Here is a 26,550-nt window from a genome sequence, read left to right on the forward strand (position 1 = left end):
TAAAATACTTTTTAGATTAAAAAAGATTCAGCGTCGGCAATAATAGCAATCTTTTTTTAAAATAATATTATCTTTAATTTGGGGTGACGGACACTTCAGACAATCAAAAAGGCAGCAGAATGAGCAACTAAAATCCGCCACAATATGTCTGCACGTCCCTGTTTTGTGTCATTTTAGTGTTCACTCCTTCTTCTTCATCTGCGTCTTTTCAGTCGTCGTCTGAATCGGCTACAAACTGAGACGCGCCAGCTACACCACAACAACAACAACAACAACAACATATGTGCGTAAAAAAATCTCCACAACAATGTAAACAATGGTTTAACGAACATATTTCGTCTACACTTTGAACCACCGCTCTCTGCTCAGCTCGTAGAAGAAGATGAGCCTTTTCTCCTCGCTTGAGGAGGCTTCGCTGCTGTGTGGGGGTTACATCCTGTTTCCTGTGTTTGTAAACTAGACGGGCTGGAAAACGTCGGGCGAGTGGACCTGAAAGGTAGATAAATATCTCTTCGTCTTTCTCCAAAGTGCTGTGAAGATTTCTACGGTGCATTCAATGATCTGCTATTTAACGCGTAAACATGCATGCTCGGAGATTGCAGCAAAGGGGATTTGCCTAATATTACAGCGTCAATGTTGAGCTGCTAGCTCGCTAACAGACGTTAGCTTAATCATCGGGAGGGGGAGGCACTCGACGGCCATCACGAACGTCTTTATCGCTCAATCTTGCCTTGAACCAGTTGAGCTTTTGTCTTCTAGTAGAACCCTAGTGAAACGATTCATTGGTCAAGTCGGCGAGATAGATAATCTCGTAAAGCGATTTTATCAAAAACGATGACCAGGTGGGCTTAAAAATGTTCCGATTAACGTTACTAACATTGCAGTGGGCGAGGGCGCCAGCGAGTAGCTAGCGTTAGCTGATGTTAGCTAGCTAGCGCTAGCTGATGTTAGCTAGCTAGCGTTAGCTGATGCTATCCAGCTAGCTTGTTCAGCATCAGCAAACTAACATTAGATCTGTAGTATTGCGAAGGCCAGCTCAGTCACATAGTTATTATTTCAAAGCACCATTATATTATAGTTATGCATGACTTATGCTGGCAACCAACACAACAGCTAGTGAAATGAAACTAACGATAAACGGCGCGGCCTTCAACTCTTTTTAATTAGCGTTAGCCAATGTTAGTGTTACGCTTGCTGCCTATTTTCTTAGCAACGTTAGCTAGCTAAGAACGCTAATGGCGAGAGCGATTCAGAAACGTTATATATCTTTCTCCATCTGGCCCTCGGTAAACTACACGATGACACACAACCATTAAAGTTAAATTTGACCACAGTTGAAGAAAATAACAAACGGAGCCTAAACGTAACGTTAAATCCTCGAAACGCCATCACAAAATAAAGCGGTGTTTCTTTGAGTAAAATAATGGCCTCCTCTTAACATGCCTGTTAAAAACCCCCACCAGATTAGCTCGGGTGACTATATATAGTTAACGTTATAGTTTACATCCAAGTTACTAAATATTCGCATTTACATTCCCCGTTCACAGTTGATGTAGAATTACAACCACTCTCACGCTAGATGTTTTACGTAGGCTTATGCTCTCGAAATGTGTGAAACAAAAGTTTTGCTTCCAAAAGTTGCACCTAAAAGAAGACACGGTGAAGGATGTATTTTTGTTATCAGGAATGAGGGCTCTTCTCCGACTTTCATTAAAACATCAGGAGCAGACTCAAAGCAGTTAGTAGATTATAACTGCTCCTTTGTTTTGTACTTTTTCCACACTTGGCGTTAGTTCACTATTCTTTGCCAGTTGATTGGGTTTACTTTAAAAGATGTGTTGTTATGACTTAAATATTATAAAGACATGTCTTTGTCCTACATAAACCATAATCCCAGTGCACTCATAATTCAATACATTGAAAACCAATTGAGACATTTGTATCCCACATGTGTTATTATACATTGGTGGTGTTAAAGGTTTCATCTTATGGCGAGGAAGAGAATGGGAGCTCATGAACCCTCTTTTACAACATGACTAGTAGTAGAAGCATACTAATGTCGATCTAACCATTTTTAGTTTTTATCTGATTGACACTGGTCAGTTTAGAACTTCTTCAGCCGTTTGCTTTTCTGTATGTTGTATTTGATGTTTGTTCTGCATTTAGGAACGTTTTGTTTAATATTATACAAATATTTTTGAGAAATTGATATGGCGTAATTTAACTATTTTGCCATGCTAGAAGATCTCAAATTTAAGAATGTTTGTTGTGTCATCAATTATACTCAAACATGGCGTTAATCTGTAGTTTGCTTGGCTGTGCTGTAGATATTTTTTCTTCAGATTCTTCCCTTCTCCTAAGTTTCTGTGCAGTACCTTCTTGTCTTTACGTTTCATCCTGTTTCCCTTAAGTCATACTAACTAGGCTACTTACTTTAACCTGAGAAAATGCAGGTGCACTTTGTGGTTGGATTGACAGCTTGCAGTTTACTGCTAGTTGTAGTGTTTGGAGTCTGAATCTTAACTGGCTCCAGGATTATAAAGAGAAATGTGCTTTTGTGCTTGATTTACTGAAAGTAAAGTCTAATTCCATCTGCTTCAGTGGTCATGTATTCAGCAAGAGACGGGTAAAGTTTTTACAACAGGTGACTAGGGCCACCACTTATTGGTGAGCCATTTGTATCACTCTGCAAACAAATTGTATCCAACTCGGAGGTTTGTCTTACACAAGGATGTATTAAGAGGAATAATAATAGCGCAAAACTGGACTGTTTATGTCTCCGGTAGCAGTTATAATTTGAGAAGGCTCAGGTGACTTAAAATTTCCCCGCCATTAATTGTGATGAACATCAGCGTGGCTTTTTCCCATACCTAAGATGATAATTGTATTAATGTTTTATTTAATTATTTTGTTCATGCCTATCACCCAGTTACTAATTAGGTAGGGCTTTCAGTTGTAATCCCAACAACAACTTGGTTATGGGCAAATAATTTTATTATTCAGAAGCAAATAATTGTGGGAGTCCGTCAGTTGCTTACCATGGTCAATGAAGGCAGCTCCAAAAAAGAAAAACTTAGCTACACAATACATATGCAGTATTATTAATCACTAACTAATTACTTTGAACAGTAACCAAGTAAAATCTACTAGTATTTGTTTATATTTTGTGACATTTACATGCCATTGAGGAAAGTTGCCATCATAACTTAAAGGAGTATTTAAGGAGAAAGACAGCGAGTGATGCTGTTGTCATTTAATGCTTGTCTGTTTCATCCACATCCTCCTCTTCCTCAGTTTTAATGCTAGATGAGTGAGGTGGGTGTGGCTTCCCACCAGCCCGACCATCCTGACTGACGGATCTCTGGATGACCTTGTCCCCACCCCTGTCCCTGCGCTCACATACACCACAGCAATGTCACATCTGCCCAGCAGCTCAGTCCGCGACCATATGAAATGGGTTTGTTTTAAGAACACCAAAGTGGTTACTAATAACTTTCCTCACAGTCTTGTGTCACTCCGGATGTTGTCGTTGATGACTAGCTTGGCAAATGCCATGTGATGGGCAATATTGTCTAAGATGCAGATACTTTCAAATTGTTTTTTAAATGTTTGATATAGACGGTAAACTGTTGCTCTTCATCCTTTTTCTTCGCAGGCGGGGCTGCTTGGCTGCGAGGCAGTCCTCTCCAGCATGGCTCTGATGCAGGCCAGTTCCATGGCTGCTCCTCCCAAAAAAATGATGGCCCCCCTTGGCCATGGACCACCACAGAGAGAGGGACCTGACCGCGCTCCCCAGGGCCATATGATCCTCCCATCTGGAATGAGCTGTCCACCCCTGGTTAGGACCCACTTCGGAAATGTAGAGTGGAAATTGGGCAGTCATATGCTCTGCTTTTAATATTGTAAAAAATGTAAACTTGTTGTGAAGTTGAACATTTTAGTGTGGATGCACTTTACCTCTAAATGCAGTCATGATGATTTGTTGTATTTCAAAACAATCCCCAGTTCTACTTAGAAGTGTTCAACTCAAGAATTGCAATGTGAATGTATGTCATACCTGCTTTTTAGGACACAAACATATTGACATAATGACCACCAGGCTAACCACAAGGACACAGAGTTTGAGAAGCGCCACATATCCTATTGGCCTCAAACCTTTTACAAACTGTTTTCTTGTTTAATTCTTGTAAATTAAGATTCTTCTATCAGAAATTGTTTTAAATTGTGTTCTTATTAAAATCAAGATGCAACATTTACAAAACGCACAACGCTGGTTTTCTTCCACTGGCCGTGGCAAACAATGCACCTCATGGAGGTTCACATTTCTCACTTAATGTTAGTCATGTTAAGATATTCTGTTTTTAGTTTTAAAGGTTATAGATCTGAAATCAGGAAATAATTGACCGTTTTTTTGCCTCTAGCTTATCCGGAAGGAAGGTGAATTCCAAGCTCCCCGCCTGCTGGACGAGAAGGAGATGAGGGCCAACGAGGACATGCAGCAGAAAAAAAAGAATAGGAAATCAGTAACGCCCTGCAAAGTGAGAGAACAAGAAGGAAGGGGGGGGGGGGGAAGGTCAGTGGCTGTGGTGGCTAAATAGGGAAGGGTCTAGGTAGTGGATTTTTTATTTTCCTCACTACAGCCATTAGCTGTTTGCACACATTTTTGTCAAAGCATTTAACTTTATCCAAGTGCGCCTCACTTGGAGCTTTCATGTGTGCACATTTTGTTTGTGTGGGGGTGGGGGGAGGAGTTCAGGGAAGATGAGGAGGGGGTGGAGGATCTCTAGAGAGGAAAGAGGGGGAGGGGAGCAGAGTGAAGCGGAGCACAATAACTGCAGTTGTGTGCATAACGGTGTGGGGGGGGGGGGGCAGTAACATGAGGGCATTAGGCCATTAGAAGGGATTGCGAGGTATTTGTCAATTCAAAAACCTAAAAACTTTTTTCTTTCCTGTTCATACTAAATATAAATGGGACTTTAGAGAGAATAAACCAGGAAGCATATACATGAAAAATTAGGATTTTGTGAGCAAAGGCTTTAGGGTGTTATAGAAATCAATGGCCTTACAGTTACTAAAACACAGGAGTTTTAGATTTCCATCAAGTTCTGACCAGTTGTGGGTGGGAATGTGATTTTTCTGTTGTACCATTTTGTGTGTGTGTGTGTGGTAAAATGCACTGTAACTGTTTGTATTATCAGTGCACTGTTAAACAAATGTTGATCCGTTATTCTTATTATCCTCAATAGGGCACAGGTGGAGATGAGAATGGTCCGTCATCCAAAGTACAGAAAAACTTTATTTGTGATCACTGTTACGGAGCATTTAGGAGCGGATACCACCTGAAGAGACATATCCTCATTCATACAGGTAATGCTTGGAACAACTCAAGTTTACAGTTAAGCAGCCAAAACGGCTTCACATGAATCATTTGTTGAAAGAGGCCCTGAAAGTCTGAGTTAATCTAAGAGTGTGCAGCAACTGTAAGGTTTTGCAATGGCCTGCTTAAATGTTTGGTGATAGTTTTTCTGCCTCACAGCTAATTGGTGGTATCTGTGGGGACTTTGACTAAAACTGGTGCTCTTCGGTTTAGGGGAGAAGCCGTATGCTTGTGCCGTATGTGACATGAGGTTTATTCAGCGTTACCACCTGGAGAGACACAGCCTCATTCACACGGGTATGCGTCCTTTAACCGTACCCATATTACATAAATCGGACTACATCTGTAGTCTGTCACTTGAATCAATGGACAGATGCTCAGGGTTCATTTTGTCTGTGGACAGTAATTTCCAACAAAGCCACTCCCCCCCCCCCCCCCAAAAAAAAAATCTGTTGACCCCAAAATATGAAGCACAATATTGTCTTAAAAAGTATTGGTCCACCATCACCAGGACAAATCTGCAGAAGGCAATGTAACACAGTGCGGTCCAGTAGTCCTAAGTCCACTATCAAAAATTGTTGTTTTAACATTTATGATATAATGTATGACTTTTTTTTTCTTTTTTGGATGTTTATCTATAATCGTAGCTTTCATTTTGACTGGCATTAGTTGCAGAAATATATTATTTTAGCACAATTCTAGAGATGTAGGAGGCACGTTCCTACTTTTCTCCAGAGTGCTAAGTGGGGTTGAGCTCTGGTGTCTGTGGAGGGAGAAATTAGCCTCTCTTGTGACCATCATAATCTCTTATTGCAAATTTAGACTGTTTTCCACTGTGGTACTTTGACTTAGTTTGGCGTGACTTGTTTTTGTTGTTAAATCGTTTTAACGAGTCAAATAGGAGGTTGGTTTAGATTTGTGTTAGTGCAAATGTTGCTGGGTCCTGCAGAGATGTCGGCGTGATACACTGGTAGCAAGAGTAACTACCCCCAGGCTAATAATCCTGCATGCTCTGCCGTCCAGCAGTTGCTGCATGCTCTATCACCACCTACAACACGTCACAATGCACTATTGGGCAGTGCTAGAACACAGCTAGTCATGTACACAACAAAGCAGTACACATCTGACCACTCGCGCCGTTTGACCATCTGACAAGCACTCGCGTTGAAACATACCGGCCGCTTTATTCTTAAAGAAAACCACTCGGCTCCACATTACTGGTTTCAAAACAAAACAACATTCAAACAATGTTAATATAGACATGTTAAAGTTAAAACTCCACGATAAAGCCGTGTTAGTTTTTATCTTATTCCCTGTCGAAACACCAAAATAACTGACTATGTAATAATAATAATTGTGCTACTGATTGCATGTTCAGAGTTGCGTTACTTTCTGTCTGCATTTCTTGGATTGAAAAACATTGATTTGCACCAGTACTAAATAACATGTTTTTCAGGCGACTGAGAAAAACAAATATCAATTATATTGCAAAAATGATAACAAAAGTGTAAATGAGACTTTTTGATAGTGGACTTTAAAGTGGACTCAAACTTGTGGACCCCGTGTGAAAGCCTCAAAGCACAGCCCACTAAAACCATGATTTATTTGTTTTATTTATTTCTGTATTCAATTATTACTTTTGTCAATGAAAATATCTGCATGGACATCAAAGGACTATGTTCTTGATTTTGTATACAAAATGAAAATTGAGAACCTAAGTTGAAACCATATCTATGCATAGTGTCAATATTTGCGTTGCACTTTTTCACACAACATTCTTTGTTTTCCATTGTTTAAGAAGTATGCACTGTGGGTAAGTCAACTTCCAACCTACTTGTTTTTCCAAGTCAGAGACTACTGCCCAGTATTCACCAAAAGAAATGGACCAATAGTTAACTAATATTACCCAACTTAGCTTACTTTATATTTCTTTACAGTCATTTTATTTCAGTATTCTATTAGCTTTGAGTAAGCAGTTGCTCTTAATGGCAGCACTGTATCTGTTATCTGTATCTGTTTTCGACATAATACATTTTGTGATTTTCTTTTCCACATTGTCACTTATTTAATAGAGTGAATAGCTGATAATTGTATGCTCTGTGTGTGTAGGGGTGAAGCCGTACGCTTGTTCCATGTGTGACATGAGGTTTTTCCAGCGTTACCACCTGGAGAGACACAGACTCACTCATACGGGTATGCGTCCATTTACCGTACCCAGTTCAAGTTAAGAAACTTTTATTTGATCCGGTAGTCTTGTTGAGATCAATATTTCTTATTCAAGAGGAGGCGTAAGAACAAAAGCATGCACAGTCTGAACAACCATTCAACCGCACTACATGTATACCAACAGTGACCTCTTTACTTTGGACTGATCGATGATTTTATTAAGTGCAACAGAATGTTTAAACAGTGCTGTAGTATTACATTTCGCTTACCATAAAAGATTATTCGTTACCCCATATTAAGGGAGTTGACTTATTAAAAACATCAGTCGTACACTTAAATATATGCAAAATAGTAACGGCAACACTGAAATACCAAAGAAATAGTAATACATATACAGTTTAATGCAATCTAATATTAAAGAAATGACATAGATATACATTTTCTATTGAATTGGGTGGACAAAATATAGAAACATCTTTTTGCAATCTTAATACTACAGGGTTGAATAATCCAATACAAAGACTGGCTTGTTATTGATAATATCTCGGCCATTTATTGTAATGCCCGGTATGCATAGATGTAAATAAACACCTGCCATTGATTACGTGGACCCCTCAAGGTGTGTTATCCCTCTTGTACCATTGCTGCTCAACAAAATTTATCAAAAAGTTTTTCATTGTTAATTTTATTCTCTCCTGATATTGTTACCGGTGCTTTACCGTGATATTAAACTAGCTGTTTTTACATTAGTTCTACACATTCTGTGTATACTGTCACGTATTAACTGAGCTGCAGCGTGTGCGTAACGTATTATTAATGAGTGTCCAGCGTAGTCAGAATATTTTAGGGAAGTGACATGCTGCCATAGAGATGGGGTTGATTGGTCACAGGATATCTAGGACTAAAATGTCATTTAGCAGACGCACACACTTTTTCAGGTGACTATCTCACTCAGGAATTTGTAAAAATCTGGTTGTGAATGACTTTGCTAGAATTTAAAGTTAATGTCTTCCCATGGGTATCAGTTTGTGCTAATGCCCTCCTGCTTGATCCAGCCATGAAGGAGCTTATTAACGTGGCCATGGTATACTGTGGGTATAGTCCTTTGATGTCCACACCTATTCTAAATGCAAATTAATGGCTGTGCAACTCGTGTGTCTTAGCTGTAATTGCTTTTGTCTTTTTAAATGAACATTTAGATTCTATAGTTGCACAGTTTGTGGAGGAGATCAGATTGTAAGCTTTATTGAGAGTTGAGGCAGATCATCCCTTTAGAAGCACACTTCAAAGCAACACACACTGCCACCATAACATCCAATTAATGTGCGCTATATAAATGCTAAACCAAATTCAGCTTTCAGTAAGTTGCGATAAACATGCTCGCCACAATGCTACGGCATGTCGAAGTGTGCTGCCGTGTGTGCTTCAGCTGGCCCGTGTGATCCCCGTCTCAGACGTGTCTTTGCTATCCTGCAGCTCATTTGAATGTCTTGTTTTAAACTTGCTTGGCTTATATCCTGTTGCTGCTTTTTGTTATGCGATGTACTCCAGATTATTAGAAAAATGATCCCCCGTAACAGAACACTAATTAGAAGTAAAACGGATCATCCCGTCGCATGAAGCTTAATTGGAATGTGTAATGTGTGCCGGGTCCTCGTGATGTAATGCCTGTGAATGATGCTTCCCTTTGATGCTTAAGGAACGTCTTAGCTAATGTGTTGATACTTTGTGTATGTAGGGGTGAAGCCGTACGCTTGCTCCATGTGTGACATGAGGTTCTTCCAACGTTACCATCTGGCAAGACACAGCCTCACTCATACTGGTATGCGTCCGCTTACCGTAGCTCATTAGGAAGTGGTGTTTTAGAAGTGCCTTTACTCATTGCCGTGGGTGCAGAGATTTAGGGTGTCTAAATTGACTTTTAAATATTCAGAATCATGAAGATGTATTAAGATGGTAAAATATGAAGTTAGCTCTTGGTATTAATGCATACATACATAGTTGGGCACCTAAATGTACACTACTTGAGCTTTTCCCCTGCTGAATACTCTACTTAGTTCTGCACAATCATGTCTTCATTACTCCAAATTCATAAAGATTTCTTCTTTCTTCTTTCTCATGATCACAGTACACTAAACAATGGTTTGCAAAACCAGTATTTGTTTCTCAGGCTGAGGATACAATGTGTAGAAGCAACAGTAGTGTCATTCTAAGGGAAGAGTTGATGGTTATGTGTTGTTTTCTGTTTCTAGCTCATATTTATATACTTTTTATGTGTGTAGGGGTGAAGCCGTACGCTTGCTCCATGTGTGACATGAGATTTTTCCAACGCTACCACTTGGCAAGACACAGCCTCACTCACACGGGTATGCGTTCGCCCTTCTTTGCTCCATTAGAGCCCAAATAGCCAGTTTACTGAAGTTCATCTGTTCTTTGTTTATAGAATGACTTGAGTCTGTTTCCTGAAATATTCACAAGCATCAAACTGTTTTAACTATACGGGCATGCTGGAGGAGTGCATTTCAGTTTTTTGCATCACTCCCTTACGGCTTTATTTTCCAAGTTAACTCCATTGGTGCTTTGTTATAGTAGGGCTGGGCGATAATTAAGTTTGATGAGATATCGTCTTTAATGGAATCTTATAGTGATAAGAATCGGATATCAAGATATTTTGATACACAATTACATTGTCTTAACTCATAATAACGAGCACATACCAACTCAAATTTATCAGACTATCTGATCAAACTAAAAAACGTTAAATCAAAATGTGATTTTAACAGTCAGTGTATATATCTGAAACTGTTATGTTCATATTGCTCACAAGTTCTGAATTAAATGAGAAAATACTCGGTACTTTTCATTTGTCAAGTATTTCATTGACACAGGACTAAAATAGGCTTTACCCTGTAGTTCTACCATCTAGACTATTTATTTATTTATTTATTGAACTAACAGAACACATGCTAAATCGTGATGTACATCGTTAGCGAGATATGTCGCGGTAGAAGAGGTTGTCCATATCGCCCAGCCCTGTGCTGCAGCGCCTGTACAATACAATTTGACTTGTGTTCAGTCTCCTTTTGAATTTGCAGTGCATGTCTGCATTGAAACGCTGCACTGAGTTTAAGCAAAAAAAAAAAAAAGACATCTTGATTGAGGTCCCTCCTTCACGCATGTTGACAGATTTGAAAATGTTAGCCGAACACATTTAGTGCTGCATCATACTGGTGCCACTGCTTTTGGCATGTCTGGATAGATGATATAAGTGAGTCCTGTTCAGTTCATTGTGCTGTTTTTACAAAATACTTTTGCTCTGTGTGTGCAGGGGTGAAGCCATATGCTTGCTCCATGTGTGACATGAGATTTTTCCAGAGATACCACCTGGCAAGACACACTCTCACCCATACGGGTACAAGTTTCTATTCATCCCTCTCAATTGACAGTATGGCGGCTTGTAGAATATTCGCTCTCGTGTGCACACAATTACAATTTGCTGTCACTTGTTTCCATTGCATTTCTAACTGCTTTTAGGGTTGACGTGACACATTTTATGTCTTGTGTGTGTGTGTGTGTATAGAGACTAGTTGAGACCTTGTAATGACATAACACGTGACTAGTGTATGTGAGATGACATATTTTGTGTACATGGTTCATGAGAACACTCTTCTAAAGTTTGGTACTGTATGCGTTTAGGGGTGAAGCCGTACGCTTGCTCCATGTGTGACATGAGGTTCTTCCAGCGTTACCATTTGGCAAGACACAGCCTCACTCATACTGGTATGCTTGAATTATTTGTTCTCCTTTCACTGTGACACCTTTCATACAAACAACCTACACATGATTTTTTTTATCATTGATAAGTCCCTCTATATAAAATACCATAATCATGCCATTGTTGATAAATGAATTTCCCCCTTCTAAAAAAAAAAAAAAATGTTTAATAGAAGTTTTAGGCTTTGTTGGAAAACTGTCCACGAAAAAAGTGACTCTCTCTGTCAGTTACCTTGTTTTGTGATTGACACTGTAATGGTACTATTGCATGTGAATGGTTGAGTACTATGTTACATATCCAATGAAAGGCACATTACACTAAAAAGCATTTTTAAATGCAGGCATCAATGATCCGAAATGACAAGCAAAAGAGGCTTTGTTTCTCAGGATTAAATCCGGCAAATGCAAGACTGTCTGACCTGACTAGATAGTGCATCTTGAACACGGGGTAACTTGAAAAAGCTTCATCATCAACAAGTTTGTTTGCAGGATGACTGAATATTACTCAAGCGGGTCCAAACTGCAACGTGTAAGCCCCGGTTCTCCCCAGTTGATGATGCACCTTAACTCTTGATGTCTGCAGGCTCTTAGACTTGTTTTCGTGTAATGTCTCTCACAGAATGTTATGTGATAAAGTATTCAGTAGTGAACCACCTGAAAGCATTTCTTTATGTCCTTTTCAAAAAAAAAATCTTGGTGTTCATGAACTTCATCAGTGCGTTGAAATGCATCTAACGTTCTTGTGCTTTGTTTAGGTGTGAAACCTTATGCTTGTACCATGTGTGACATGAGGTTTATACAACGTTACCAGCTGGAGAGACACAGTCTTACTCATACGGGTACGTCCTCATTTTCTACACCTTCACCCGCTCTCTCCCTGACTTTGGTCATGCATGTGCCCCACATTAATGTTTACATGGCTGCTTCAAACTCGAGTTTGCATTGCTTTCTGTCTCTTTATTACCACGTGCTAACGTTTCATGCAGCATCTACACAGAGCTTTATAAGCATCTGCCTAACAAAAGCTCTTCCCATACTTTACATATGAAATGACATGATGACCATGAAGCACAAATGCAAACAGTCTTTGCTCTCTATTTCTGAAAACTGGTGATTGTGTTCAGCTTTTAGATTTCTGCAAGACAAAATATAATTGACATTGCTGACAGGTTTCCTTTTTAGACTTTTCTTTGTGTTTGAGTCAGCTCAGTGATAACTAGTAATTCTACTTAAACACGATACAGCTGTCCAAAAGCACTTGAAATATTGTATTTCATGAAGTGTTTTGTAGCACAACCATGAATCTTAATATTTTTACTTGCATATTTAAAAAAACAACAACAACCAGATTCCCATAAATACATGAAATGCCTAATGGCTGAGACTTGACTGCACTTTAAGATCCCGTTTCTCTATTTGGAGACACGTCAAAGACTAGTTTTGTGATTGAAGTTAAGTAGAAAGTTTGAACAGTTTGAAAATGTTCACATTTGTTAATGCACATTAAAGCTCCAAAAAGATTATCACGTAGAATAAAAATGTAAAAGACTTTCCCCGTATAACGGCTCCAGGCCTGTGACTCCCTACAGCCGATCAATTCTATATTTTTGTATTTGTGCAGCGAGAGATGAACATAAACCAGCTTTGCTGTAGCTCCCGTTTATACATGACTCATTGATTCCTGGAGTCCTGTTAATCTTTGAACAGTTCTGGGAATGATCATCGGCTGTATATTACGGTAATGTGTCCCGGCGGGAGAATAGACCTGAAGGAGTAAAACACTGACTGTGTATTCCTGTAAAAACAAATGACATGCAAATTCATATTCGACTGCTCTCACAGCCGTGTCATTCTGTCATTTCACATTCAAAGTAATGAGGAGGAAATAACATGCACTCCTCTCTTATGAATAGTTACGTGTCATTGTTTGTCTTATTTGAAAGCTTTTATGTAAGGATGTTACTTGTGCTATTTTGTCAGTTAAAATTTGAAGATAAAGCAGAGTTTGTTTTTACTGAAATCAGAAGCTAAGTGTTGTATGATGGATTTCAGAGCAGTTATTATTAACATACTGTAACACCGTTTCAAGCTAAATGACTAGAGTTGCTCTGCAAACGAATGTCTAATCTTAATGTGTTGTGCATAGTTGTTTACCAACTGCCTAAAATTGTCTAACCTCTGCGATCAGCGTTACAAAAACTCAAGTATTTGCGTTAACAAATGGATTTTAGAAATCTGAATGTGAAATGTTGAAATGATATGAAATCAAGCACGTATTGGCATCGTGTGAAAAACCTGCTATTGTGTTTTGGTTTCGCCTCAATTATCTGGTCATTTCGTATGTTTTTTTTTTGTCGGTTTAAAAATAAGTAAATTTAGCTTTCTACACAGGAAATTTCCATTTTGGCGTCAGACTTTTATCAGTTAAAAGTTTAACTTGGATCAGATGTGAAAACGACATTTCCAATCCGAATAACCGATTTCTGAAGCATGCTGGAATCTCCAGAGTAAACAAAGCGCTGATGAGTGCAACCAAACTTTACTAAGCAATTAGTAAAGTTGATTGTCGATCATTTTTGGCAGTTGAGTGTTTGATGCTAAAGTTGGTACTTTGTGTGTGTAGGGGTGAAGCCGTACGCTTGCACCATGTGTGACAAGAGGTTTTTTCAGCGCTACCACCTGGCGAGACACAGCCTCACTCATATGGGTATGCGTCAGCAACTCTTAACCCAGTCACAAGATTAGGATGCTGCAACACCTGTGTGCTTGATTTAGTCTTATATATATAGATATATATCTGTATTTATACACACATTTTTCAAGTGTAATATCAAATCATCATCTCATGTGTTGTGTAGGTGGATTTTAGATCCCCTCTGGGAATTTTGTAATTTGAAACAAGCATCTAATCATCATATTGTACCTTTTTTTTTTTTTGTCAGTAATTTTAGGGAATGACATTGGTTATTAACCACCGATATCAATTTAGTCCAGATTGGTTCTCTTAAGTTATAAAATAGGACTATATATTTATTTTTCCCTTGTGGCAGAGACGCAACAATAATTCTCTTGATGCTCTGCGTTTAGGAGTGAAACCTTATGCTTGCACCATGTGTGACATGAAGTTTTTTCAGCGTTACCACCTGGCGAGACACAGCCTCACTCACACGGGTATGGGTCCGCGCACCGTACCCATGACATCCTGCTAGAACTCAGTGTGGACATTTAATTTAGCTAGTTCACTTCAGACAGACGCCTGTTACGCTCAACCAACATGTCAATATGAAGAATGAAGTTTTCCTAGTCTGTTAATGTCAGGTATATTTGATGTTGGTAGCTACAACACTGCAAAATGAATACAAGTATTGTGAAGAAAGTATTTAGAAAACGTGTTGTGTTTTTTGCATGAATTGGCATTTGTGTGGTTAATAACCAATAGCGTTTATTTCAATTTCTGAATTTAAAAAAATGCAAATTGGGGCAAAGTAATATAATATTGCTACTTTACATTTAGGTGTGAAACCTTATGCTTGCACCATGTGTGACAAGAGGTTTTTTCAGCGCTACCACCTGGCGAGACACAGCCTCACTCATATGGGTATGCGTCCGCACACCGTACCCATGTCACTGAGATCAGACTAGTTACATTATGTTAGAGTCAGCCATCTACGATAGCGATCAGTCCTCTTAAATACTGTCTCAACCCTACATCATGGGTGTAAATGTAACATGAAAGCAAGTCTTGATGTTTAAAGAAATACAGGACTGCAACATCATCAGCTCATGTGATGTGTTAAGTTGTGGATTTGAGAATTGGTTCGTACAGTTTGATGTATCTTTTTATTGGATTTGGAGTATTAACAGTGGTTAACAAGCCATCAATTCTGAAAGGATATTTGAAGTATATTGCTTATTGATGGATTGTGAACACAAAAACATACAAAGTCTGAAAATAATACCATAATGCTCTGCGTTTAGGTGTGAAACCTTTTGCTTGCACCATGTGTGACATGAGGTTTGTTCAGCGTTACCACCTGGCGAGACACAGCCTCACTCATACGGGTATGCGTCAGTGCACCTGCCCTCCTCACATTGTGTAGGCCATCATTACATCGTCTTTATTGTGCTAAAATCAGCAGTGCAGACACTATCAACACAAGATGGTTTTTTTAGAGGTAGCCGATATAGTAGCCGTCTTCAAAACTTTATTGAAAATTGTCTAAACAGGCCGCATATGCACACATTTGGCCCCAACTTATGCTTTTAAAACTCTACTGCCTTTTTTTTGTCACCTCAGCTCTTAGAAATCCTTTTTTCAGAAACTGACGTTACTTGATCAGCTCTTTTTTTTTTAACAGGCACGATCACTAGGGATTAAATGTATATTGCTTAAATGTATATCTTTTGACATTGAAATGTGCTTTTAAAGACACTGATAAATAAAATACTGATTCATTATCGGCATGATTTAGATCCCACTTTAGTCAGTACACTATTAACATGAGGTACACACAAGTAAAGGCATTAACTAGCTGTAATTGCCATTCTTTAGAATATAATTGGCAGAGTGAAAATCGTTTTGATTGGTGATGTAGCTAAAATGATCATTTGTGTAGTTGTCTTTGTTGACAACTAAGTGTTACATGAAGGAAAAACTAGTTCAATCTTTTTGTTTTTTGCATGAATTGGCAAATGTGTGGTTAATAACCAATAGCTCAGGTATTTAATTCATAAAGAATGGAAACTGAGGTAAAGTAATATATTGCTACTTTGCATTTAGGTGTGAAACCTTATGCTTGCACCATGTGTGACAAGAGGTTTTTTCAGCGCTACCACCTGACAAGACACAGCCTCACTCATTTGGGTATGCGTCCGCACACCGTACCCATGTCACTGAGATCAGACTAGTTACATTATGTACATATATGTGTGTGTATATATGTACATTATGTCTCAGGCAATTCTTATTATGCTGTAAAAGTAACTAGTTGTACATTTTGACTACATTATGTGTGTAAATGCAACATTAAAGCAAGTCTCCACATGTACATAAAGACAGGACTTTGACATCAGCTCATGTGATGTGTTAAGTTGTGGATTTTAAATTTGATCGACACAGTTTCATGTATTTCTAATTGGATTTGGAGAAAAGGCAAAAAAAAAAAACATGCATTATTTTTTTTAAGCAAAATTTCACATAGCAAATGAAAAGTGGTTTAACAACCCATCAATTGTGAATAGATGTTTACGGTACTGATTGATGGATTGTGAAACAGAAGTCAAGAGTTCTGTAAATAATGTATTGATGATCTGCATTTAGGTGTGAAACCTTTTGCTTGCACCATGTGTGACATGAGGTTTGTTCAGCGTTACCACCTGGCGAGACACAGCCTCACTCATACGGGTATGGGTCCGTGCACCTGCCCTCCTCACATGCTATAGATCACCATTCTATCTGTACAGTGCTGATAACAGGGACACCTTGTGTGGTTATAGTAACAGTCAGATGTGTTTTTCCTGTAGGTGAGAAGACATTTAAACTTAGTAGTATTTAATCTCTTGTTTTCTATACTTGAAACTAGGTTAAATTATTGAGTAAAAAAAAATGAATGTTGCCCTCCAGAATTGTTGGTGGATAGTGTGAATCTCTTGTGCGTTACACTCTCCTGGTGAAGCTGGATTCATTATCTTGGTTTATAAAAACAAACAAATAAACCACATTTTTGAGAATAAGATCCATCTTGCAGGTGAAAGGTCGCCTCAGTCGGCGTGTTCCTGCTAGCTTGAGCGAGCCGGGCTAACGCTGCAGACATTAGCAATAGCTTGTAAGTGTTGCCTGACTTCCTGTCCGCGGCATTGCCTCCCTTGACTTGGGACACGCCATGCTGCATATTGAGATCACAAATAGTCCCAAATCAGTGACAATTGAGACAACAGGACCACATGTTGACACCAGGTGTAAATGGGGCCCACGTGTCACAGAAGTAACCCGCCTCTCTCCCCTTAAACTTCATAAAGGCTGATATTTAGGTTTTGATTTATACTCGATCTGTTAGGACAGATTCAGCTGATTGTTGAGCGATCCTGCCGGCCTTCTTCATGGTTTACCAGCCGTATCAGTTCATTTGTACTATGTATACCAGTAATGCTGGAGGGCAAATCAAGAACTGTAATGTGGATGCAACGGGTTAAGTATGTTTTAGTTAGGATTTAATGTCAACTATTCTGACTCCAATTACACGTATGAATTCTGATTAAGTCCTCGTTGCAAGAAATCAAAGAAAGAATATAAAAAGATGTTGAAAGTAATAACCACCTTTTGAGGACATTTGGACTGATATTGTCATTTAGATAGATTTTTATAGACATTATATAATTACAGGCATTTAGATATTATAGATTATTTTGTCAAGCAAACAGAAATACAACAGCTCTAAACGTTGCTCTCTAAAGTCGACAAGCATAACTGAAAAGCACTAAACTCGATCATTTCCCAGTCGTTCCTTACAATGTCTTCATGCTTCTACATTATTTTGAGAGAGAGAAAAATAGTTTAACCTTAGAAGTAGATGATGGCTTTAGGAAACTTAATATCCAGTAATAACTGGTCCAGATTCAAACCCAAATTGTTCTGCTAATTATTTATGTATTTTTCATACAAATAGCCATAATAGATCAAAGGTGAGAGGATGCTGAAATAGTTGCAGTGTCATGTCAGGATGTTACTGATGTTTATTCAGACAAAACATACAGTGAGTAAATGTTACGACAGGTTTAACTCCACATTATGTTCATGTCTGACTCAACTCTACTCCCAGTTAAACGTAAGGTCTTAGCTGCATGTCTGAACATTTCAACACATTTTCTTCAAAAAGGAAATGCACTTTGCATTACATAGAAAGAAATGATGAGCTGTTATCTCTGTCAGTGTTTCAGTCCTAGTGCTAGCTTGAAAGTTGTATGTCTTGCACTTTGTGGGTGACAGGGCTAATACATTGCTCTGTGTGTGTGTGTGTGTGTGTGTGTGTGTGTGTGTGTGTGTAGGGGTGAAGCCGTATGCTTGTTCCATGTGTGACATGAGGTTTATTCAGCGTAACCACCTGGAGAGACACAGCCTCACTCATACGGGTATGCGTTCCTTTACCCGTCCCCTTATCCCTGAGACCGGCTCTGGTGCTTCCAACAGAAGGGGGGGGGGGGGGTCACAACAAACTCGAGTTTGGATTGTCAAGTCATTTGATGGGATGTTGAACCAGCCTCACAATCCTTGCTGCGTAGATCTGGGCCATGAAAACAACGAAATTCCACTCTGATCTACACATAATGAGTTGATGACGAGGCCTTTTTTTAGACTATATACATTTCTCAGATGCTGAAACTACAAATGTTGAAATGAACTGTTGGAAATATAGTTTTGTAAATAGAGATTAGTAAGTGAAGATTGCACGCAGTTTTGTTGGTACGAGACGTCTAAAAATGATTCATTGACTGTGTATTTGTGTGCTCTTTCAGGAGAGAAGCCGTTTGCTTGTGACATGTGTGATATGAGGTTTATCCAGCGCTACCACCTTGAGAGACACAAGCGTGTCCATAGTGGGGAGAAGCCTTACCAGTGTGAGCGGTGCCAGCAGGTATGCACGGATGTGAACAAAGCGCTACGGTGTTCGTGTATTGTTAAATTCATTCACTGTGTTTGCATTTGGATGTGTAAGATTAACAATATGAAGACTGATTTCGTGACGTTTTGAAATCCACTTGTTTGTTTGTTTTCTTTGGTCTTTTACCTGAATTATTATAACCAGAATGAAATATAACTTAAGTCCAATTTTTGTGTGTTTTTGAAGAACTTTTCACGGACAGACCGGCTGTTGCGACATCGGCGGTTGTGCCAGGGTCGTGGCGTAGCCAAAGTCGAGAACCAGCCATGCTGCGAACCCCGCCCGTACGCCCAGGAACCCCCGCCCGCACCCCCGACCTGGAGCCCCCTGCACCCCCCTCCAGGCCGACTGGCGGTCTGACATTCCACCTTCCCTCCGCCCACAATACCGCCAGAGACGGGACAAGCCACAGGGTTTCTTTTCCTCAGCGCGGTGCCGAGTGACGCCACACTCTAGCACCGACTGATCTTGCAGCTCCACTCTTGGGATTTACTAATGACGGAGTGACAGTTGTGTTTTTTGTTTTGTTGACTTTTTACTGTGTTTCCTTTTACTCCCCCTGTTTTTTTTAAAGACGAGACTTTTCTGTGATGAACAGTTGTCCTGTTTTGTACTTAATCTATTTGATTTTTTGCAACAAAAAAAAGAAAAAAAAAGTTTTTATTGTTGTTCAAATATATCTGCATTCGGTGGTACTCGGGGGAGGGGCTGTGGGTATTGTTAATCTGGACGTGTTTGCAACGAAATGGGATGAAGTGGTGAGGAAAAGTATTTGAGCTTCTTTCTAATTTTTTCACGTGGCTCATTTTGACTTAAAAAGTTCGTCACTTAGGTCAGAATTCATCAAACTGAACTTTCCTTCCGGGTAAAGCAAGGAACCCACTTTAACATCTGGCGTAGACCAGATGTTGCTTGCCGTTGTCGCTAAGATAGTGCTAAGCATTAAGACATGTCACCCAAAAGCAGTGTTTGGTCTAATCATGATTTCAACAATAGTATTTACCTGAATTCATCAACACATGAGGTACAGTTTTAATGATTACTTTGTGTAAATAATTGAAAATGCTTATTATTATTTCACTAATGGACTTAAGTGTTGAATTTTTTCTGTTCACAAAATGGGCCAAAAACAAACCGATCATTAGAAATTGTTTCAAATACGGTCGTTTCCCACCGTTTCAGAGAAATCCTGAGGAAACCTGAGTAACTTTAAGTGTTTATTTAAAAAAAAAAAAAAAGAAAAGAGAAAAAAACCGGTAATATCAAACATTGCTTCATAACTGTAAACCTGGACTTTGAAGAAGTGGAGGAAGAGAGCGAGCCGGCAGTGGACTGTGCTCTGTGTCAGACATGAAGGCTCTCGTGCTCTGTGGTGTGTGTGTGTGTGTGTGTGTGTGTGTGTGAGAGACGTGCTGATGACTCAGGAAAAGGCACCGGACGGCGGCCTCGGCAAGTCGTCCTCCCACCCTTGCCGAGAGTCACGGCGTAGTAAGTTCAGCTGTGTGTGTATATACGGTGTATATGCAGAGATCTCCAGTACTTCACAGAACAGCGTCTCGACTGGCTCTGCCCATGGACTCTGGTCTGAAACAGCACAGGTTGGCCTCTTGAAGTCCCATCATGTCTGTACAGTTACTCTCATTGTGAGATTAGTGGGGGATACAAAATATTGTGGCCTTAGTGTGTTTTTTTTTCTTTTTCATTTGCCTTTTTTCTCAACCGTTTATTATTGTGGATCCGATGTATTTACTAAGACGAGGAAGCCTTTCATCATCATAGTATGTTTTGTTTTTTTATCCTAAAGCTGTCCTGGTTACAGAATGTTGACGGCTTCAGTGGCGCTAAAACAAACTAACGTGTTCTCCAGACGAGAGAGAGGTTGTCTTTTGATGATGATGAATATTTTGGGTCATTGTTACTGATTTCAGTGTAACACAGTATGTAATCCTGAAGCAGCCCCCCCCCCCCCCCGAGTCTGTCAGCAGTGCTCCATTGTTTCCCACTGCAGTGCTTTGGCTGGTCGCACACCAGAGCAGACTCTACTACACACTAACGATTGCCTTTTTTATCCAAATATTATGTGGTTGGTGTGTAATAATGGACGTCTGACATGTCATTGGGTTTAGCCTTAAGTAAGTGCGGATACACAAATAATCATTGTAGTACTAAATGATGTTGTAACGAAGGATTTCCTTTACCTATGACGAGCTGTGGTCGTGCTGTGTCGAGGTCTTTGACGGTCCGGCGGCAGAGAGACGGTTGATCACGGCCACTGTGCTGCCTGTTGAAAAAGTTTCTCAAACTTGATCCTTTCTGCCAACTGGTGCCCAAACTTTTCTGTTTACGCCAGAAATGTCAGCGCTAGGTGGGAGGATTAGTCTGCTAGTCTGAACATACACGGACGCATCAAGACATCAGCAAGTAACCGAAACCATCACCGTGGATTTTAGGGGAAAAGAGGGTTTTAATTTTAGTTTAAAGTTCCAGATAGGATTCAGTGAATGCCGATGGAATCTCAGTGCGTTATCTGGTCTCTGATTTCTAAGATGAACAGATATTTGTGTTGGATACAAGAAGCCGATTACGGCGTTATGTGATATTTTACTGAAAGTATTATTGGGAGGATTTTTTAATTTTTTTTTTTTAAATGGTTCATTGATATCAAGGCAAAGTTGTAATTGTGTAAAGAGGATTCAGTTTAAAGTTTTTAAGTTGAACCCAGTGGCAGCAAAAGGGCCAAGTTTGAGAAATGCTCTAATCTGCTCTGCAAACACTTTTCCAGATGTGGAGGGGATACTGCTGGTGCGAGCACATACTAAAACGGCTGAAGGGCAATACAGTATATAGTTGACATCACTTGTTAATACCTTTTTGACTTATTGTTTTAGTAATATCAATCTCATTGTTAAACTGCAATAGAATCCTTCAGTCTCAGATCGTTTGTTTGTAAGATTGAGGTTTAATTTTCCCGACCGATCCGAGGATTTCTTTGTCTGAGAAGTTCTCATCACATTTTGATGATTGTTTCAAGGACCTTTTTTATTCTGATGAACTTGTAAACACTGGAGTGACGGGGGGGGGGAAAAAAAGACAAAAAAAAAATATTTTTCCTTCAGACTGTACTAGGTTTTAGGTTTTAGACTAAGCCTATTTCTCCTCAACGTGACACAGAAGGTGGACAGAACAATTTGGATCAGTACAGTTGAGAGCCCGGTATGTTTGGTAATTTTGACATTAGAGACGGTAGTACCTCAAGAAAATGTTTTCTTTCTTATACGAAGTCCCTAGTATTTGTAGTAAATTATATTGATAATGGTATTAGATGAACAACAGCATAACAGTAGCTATCACAGATTAGTTGTTTTCTTTTATTAGTCTTGCATGCAGAGTTATGGTCCTCAGTTAAGATAGGATCTTGATATTGATTATTTTGTGTAGGAAAATGAGTGCATAAGAATAACTTCCTAAAAAAATATTACAATGATTATTGTAAAATGGGCTAACTAATATGTACCCTTGTGATCCAATTAGTTTCAACTATATGAAAATCAGAGGAGAGGCTTCTTATTATTATGCTGAAATAAAAGAATTTGTAAAGGACTTCTTGTATGCTGACTGGCTGTGTTGACATAACGGTAAATATAAAGTGGGGTTAGCTGGGCGAGAGGCAAATCGGGAGAAGTACGTTTTTGGGGCCTTTTTTTTGACTACATTAGTCATTTAGCTTTTATCCAAAGCGACTTACAATTCAGGTTCTATCGCATTCATACACCGCAGGCACAGCTACGGGAGCAATTTTTGGGGTCAAGTGTCTTGCTCATGGACACATCGACATGTGACTACCGGAGCCGGGGATCGAACCGCTGATCCTCTGATTGAGCCCCTACTCTCCACTTAGACACAGTCGCCCCTGGATGGTGGGGGGACTGGTGCTTCCGCGTGCATAGTGCGGGTAATCTCTCCTGAATTTGTTTATATAAGGTTAAAGACGGGGATGAGGAACTCTGGTGTCTGTTTTCTGTCTTTCTTTCTCATCAGTTGATGCTATGCTATGATTCCACAAACAGTAGGTGGCGGTATGCAATTACAGTTTGTTAGCGATCCGCCATTAAACAGACAGAAGAAGAAGAAGAAGAAGAATAATAGCGAGGAGGAGGAAGAATACGAATACGGAGGAGAAGAAAACAAATTAACAATAATAATAACTGGGGTCTTGCTTTTTACGCTTACAATTCAAAATGTCAGATGACAACACATCTGTAGACGACACGGTCGAGCGCGCTGGTGGAGATGGAGAGATTAAAGAGCCTTTGTGTGGATCAGAGCAGGGGCTTAAACCTGCGACGACACCGGAGGACAACAAGACCCCCTCCTCCAGATTTCTGCAGGTTGAACTGGAGCTGAGCGCCCACCTCCGTCGGCTCACCTTCAGCGAGCCGGTCCGGTACATCTACAACCCGCTGGAGTACGCATGGGACACCCACCGCTGCTACGTGGAGAAGTTCTGTCGGGGCGGACAAACGATCCTGTTTTTAGGGCTGAATCCAGGACCCTTCGGCATGGCACAGACCGGGGTGAGCGCAGCATTCAGATACCATTCTCTCTCGTTTCTTATGTGCGCACCATCCACAGGGGCCAGGGTAACTCGGCTGTAATGCACGGTGGCCTAATGCGGAAGCGAACCCAAACAACAACAAGCCTTATTTTCTGCGAGCTGCTTGCATGAACAGGTGCGCGTTTTCCTTTTGGTCCGAGTATTTTATCACAACCCAACAACAAAATGCACCTCCAAAGATCAACTGCAATTAAGGGCCTAAATTAAGGCAGGGGGATGCTGCTGCATTATTACCTGTTTTGAATAATTATCCTGTGTTAATTAACATGTTCCTACATGACTTTGCATGCTTTATTACTTAAATACCCAGTTTGAGCTATATTTTCCCAGTTTTCCAGACCAGATGTCGGCTTACTCTTATTAAAAGTTTCTGACTTGTTTAAATCGATGGAATTTACTGCAATAAATGTGTCTTATAATGTGTTAAGTTATCTGAAATGATCTGCGTTTCTTGGCACAGGTCCCCTTTGGTGAAGTAAGGTCAGTTGTGGATTGGCTGAAGATCACAGGGGAGGTCGGTCATCCTCCTGACGAGCACCCAAAGCGGCGGATCACAGGACTCGCCTGCACTCAGAAGGAAGTGAGCGGAGCACGTTTCTGGGGCTTCTTCCGGAAGTTGTGTGGTGAACCAGAACCGTTCTTCAAGCACTGCTTCGTGCACAATCTATGCCCGCTTATTTTCATCGGTGCCAGTGGGAAGAATTTAACCCCCCCTGAGCTGCCCGCAGGTGAACGAGAGGCCCTCCTCGCCCTGTGTGACACTGCACTGTGCCAGGCGGTGGAGGCACTGGGCATCACCATGGTCATCGGGGTTGGAAGGGTGGCAGAGCAGCGGGCGCGGCGAGCTCTGTCAGCCGCAGGTGTCAACGTGCAGGTCAAGGGCATCATGCATCCGTCACCCAGGAACCCGCAAGCCAATAAGGGCTGGGAAGAAGTTGCCAAAGCCAAGCTGGCCGAACTTGGTGTCTTGTCGTTGCTGTGCAACATGTGAGCTAGTCGACCTTCTCTGATTTTAATAGCAGCATGGAGAGAATCGGTGAATGTGTGATTTGATCAATGGGTCCATGTACTACTAAAGTACAGACTCGCATTTCTCCTCACAGCTCAGTGTGTGTCTGAGCTGCTCTACGGAGTACTCGTAGTACACTAAGGCCTTCCACGTCTGCTATCACAGCTGCTGTAAACATCTCTTTAGCAGCATTTTCTTCCTCTTCAAAGATCCGTTCTTTTTGAGATGGCTTTTCTTTATGCGTTCGTGCACCAGGCTGCCTAAACACTAATGTTAGTATCAGCTGCTCTGATATATTATCAAGTTTATAGTCGGAGTGTAAGCTCAGGGTGTTGCTAACAATTCAGAGTTGCTGAAGAGTAACTGCATTAATTAAACCTCTGAAGGTTATAGTTTGGGGGGAAAGCCCGAAACCAAAGTAAACAATTGTCATTGACTTTTCTTCCTCCAAAAAAGGATCCATAAAGAAATAGTTCTCAGGAAGAAAAGCACTGTAGCTTTTGAATGGTGACATTACAGAGACATCTATTTTGTAAACATACAGTTAAGTATTGTTCATGCAATATATATTTTTAATTATCATTTTATTTGTTGATGTTTACACTCAGATTTTATCCACAATTTGAACAATTCTGTGTATTTCTGGGATCAGCCATCTTGCAGTTCAAATAAACAACAATAATGAAATATGAAATATGAATCTTTTTTTTTTTTGCATTTTCTGCCTCTGGTCCTTCAGCGATGAAGGCTTACTAACTGCTAAGGCTGATATTTGCTGTGAAAAGGCGAAGACAAAATGAGTGGATAACTTTGAAAGTTGCTTCACTCGGCAGCCATTGTCTGCCTGCAACTGAAAGCAGCAACTTAAATCACATATTCCACCAAATGCCACATGCAGCAGAGTTTTCCCTGGCATTCTGAGAGGCTGATACTTACTTTTGACCATGTGATCCCACACAAGCACCGACACCACTTCGCACTTGTTAAATGTGGATTTGTGCTGAAACAACACTGCCATCAAGTGTTCTCAAGTGGGAGACCAAGATTCTTACGCAATCACAGACAGCTTGAGAATAAAAACCACACAGAATATTATAAGTGTAGTCTGTATCCAAATCGCTAATAAAGGAAATGGCTGATTAGTTTCACACACAACGCTGTTGAAAACCCACGAAGCTCAACTTTGCTTCGGCATTTTCAGAGCAAGAAAATGCAGGAAATGTCCACGTCGCAAATGAATCACACATTCAAGAATTTGTCTCCTATTGTGGATGCCTGCTGTTGGACTAGCTTTTTATGCCTTTCACTGATTCCAGGAGAGTGGGCTCACAGAAGTTGTTATGAAGAGAAATGTTTATCCTTTTCTCGCCCCCTCCACTGCCACTACTGAGAATGGCAATGAGCAATAACTACCAGCAGCAGATCCTGTATCCTGTAACCCTGTCCTAGAATGGGAGCTGAAGTCCACATCACCGCTTTGCCTTGTGAGGAGCCGTGTACTCGTGAACTGCATCTCCCATGAGTCTCCCAGCATCACTCTTTTTACTTGGGGGGCCCCACATGGTTCAGGAGATGTTGGGAAACTCTTGCAGCAGACAGGATTGCTCATCACTATATATCTACAGATTGATCCACAGCTCTATTCTTCATCAAGTAGCAGACAAGACATCACGTTCGTTTCTCAGCAGAATAAGGTAAGACAACATTCACGACACAGAGTTGATTCATTTGTAAATCCAATCATAGCTATCAAATGTGATTAGAACGACATGAATACTTAGGTATAGCAGACAGAACTTACAAGACTGTTAACAAAAGGCAAGATGTATCTGATGTTTGTGAATAAGAAGAAACAGGAGAGAATGACTTGATTTAGTTTTTTTAAATTATTATTTTAAATTCGCAGCACACATTTAGGAGCATGTATTACTTGATTGATTACTTATTTGCA

At 40.1% G+C, this 26,550-nt stretch overlaps 2 protein-coding genes across 42 annotated transcripts; both read left to right on the top strand.

Moving 5' to 3' along the window:
* The first annotated feature begins 52 nt into the window (after nt 1-52).
* znf740a (zinc finger protein 740a) lies at nt 53-22,575 on the top strand. 41 transcript variants are annotated; one of them, XM_076110748.1, is made up of 22 exons: nt 72-283; nt 370-496; nt 3,295-3,457; nt 3,656-3,859; nt 4,422-4,538; nt 5,247-5,367; nt 5,591-5,674; nt 7,487-7,600; nt 9,282-9,365; nt 9,826-9,909; nt 10,872-10,955; nt 11,240-11,323; nt 12,073-12,156; nt 13,941-14,024; nt 14,405-14,488; nt 14,832-14,915; nt 15,296-15,379; nt 16,098-16,181; nt 16,638-16,721; nt 18,362-18,445; nt 18,830-18,948; nt 19,162-22,575. In XM_076110748.1, the coding sequence occupies exons 3-22, from the start codon at nt 3,413-3,415 to the stop codon at nt 19,333-19,335; spliced, it is 1,986 nt and encodes a 661-aa protein (XP_075966863.1). In that variant the 5' UTR covers nt 72-283; nt 370-496; nt 3,295-3,412; the 3' UTR covers nt 19,336-22,575. The 41 variants fall into 41 exon arrangements, with proteins under 41 accessions (XP_075966867.1, XP_075966863.1, XP_075966874.1 ...); XM_076110751.1 differs by having other exon boundaries at nt 76-496; nt 7,487-7,570; XM_076110750.1 differs by having other exon boundaries at nt 80-496; nt 3,656-3,838.
* Nucleotides 22,576-22,721: 146 nt separating this feature from the next.
* Nucleotides 22,722-25,293, top strand: LOC142970504 (single-strand selective monofunctional uracil DNA glycosylase-like). The gene is made up of 2 exons (XM_076110792.1): nt 22,722-23,549; nt 24,051-25,293. The coding sequence occupies exons 1-2, from the start codon at nt 23,214-23,216 to the stop codon at nt 24,579-24,581; spliced, it is 867 nt and encodes a 288-aa protein (XP_075966907.1). The 5' UTR covers nt 22,722-23,213; the 3' UTR covers nt 24,582-25,293.
* Nucleotides 25,294-26,550: the final 1,257 nt, after the last annotated feature.

The sequence above is a fragment of the Anarhichas minor genome, unplaced genomic scaffold, assembly GCF_050575085.1.
Source record: "Anarhichas minor isolate MPS153535 unplaced genomic scaffold, ASM5057508v1 ptg000043l, whole genome shotgun sequence".
Lineage (NCBI taxonomy): Eukaryota > Metazoa > Chordata > Actinopteri > Perciformes > Anarhichadidae > Anarhichas > Anarhichas minor.

Bases quoted from the DNA above. Each gene is read 5' to 3' on its own strand.
- znf740a (XM_076110748.1), top strand. From the start codon at position 3,413: ATGTCACATCTGCCCAGCAGCTCAGTCCGCGACCATATGAAATGG. The intron at 9,366-9,825 runs GTATGCGTCCGC...TTATGTGTGTAG, and splicing joins ACACAGCCTCACTCATACTG to GGGTGAAGCCGTACGCTTGC. The intron at 9,910-10,871 runs GTATGCGTTCGC...CTGTGTGTGCAG, and splicing joins ACACAGCCTCACTCACACGG to GGGTGAAGCCATATGCTTGC.
- LOC142970504 (XM_076110792.1), top strand. From the start codon at position 23,214: ATGTCAGATGACAACACATCTGTAGACGACACGGTCGAGCGCGCTGGT. The intron at 23,550-24,050 runs GTGAGCGCAGCA...TTCTTGGCACAG, and splicing joins TCGGCATGGCACAGACCGGG to GTCCCCTTTGGTGAAGTAAG.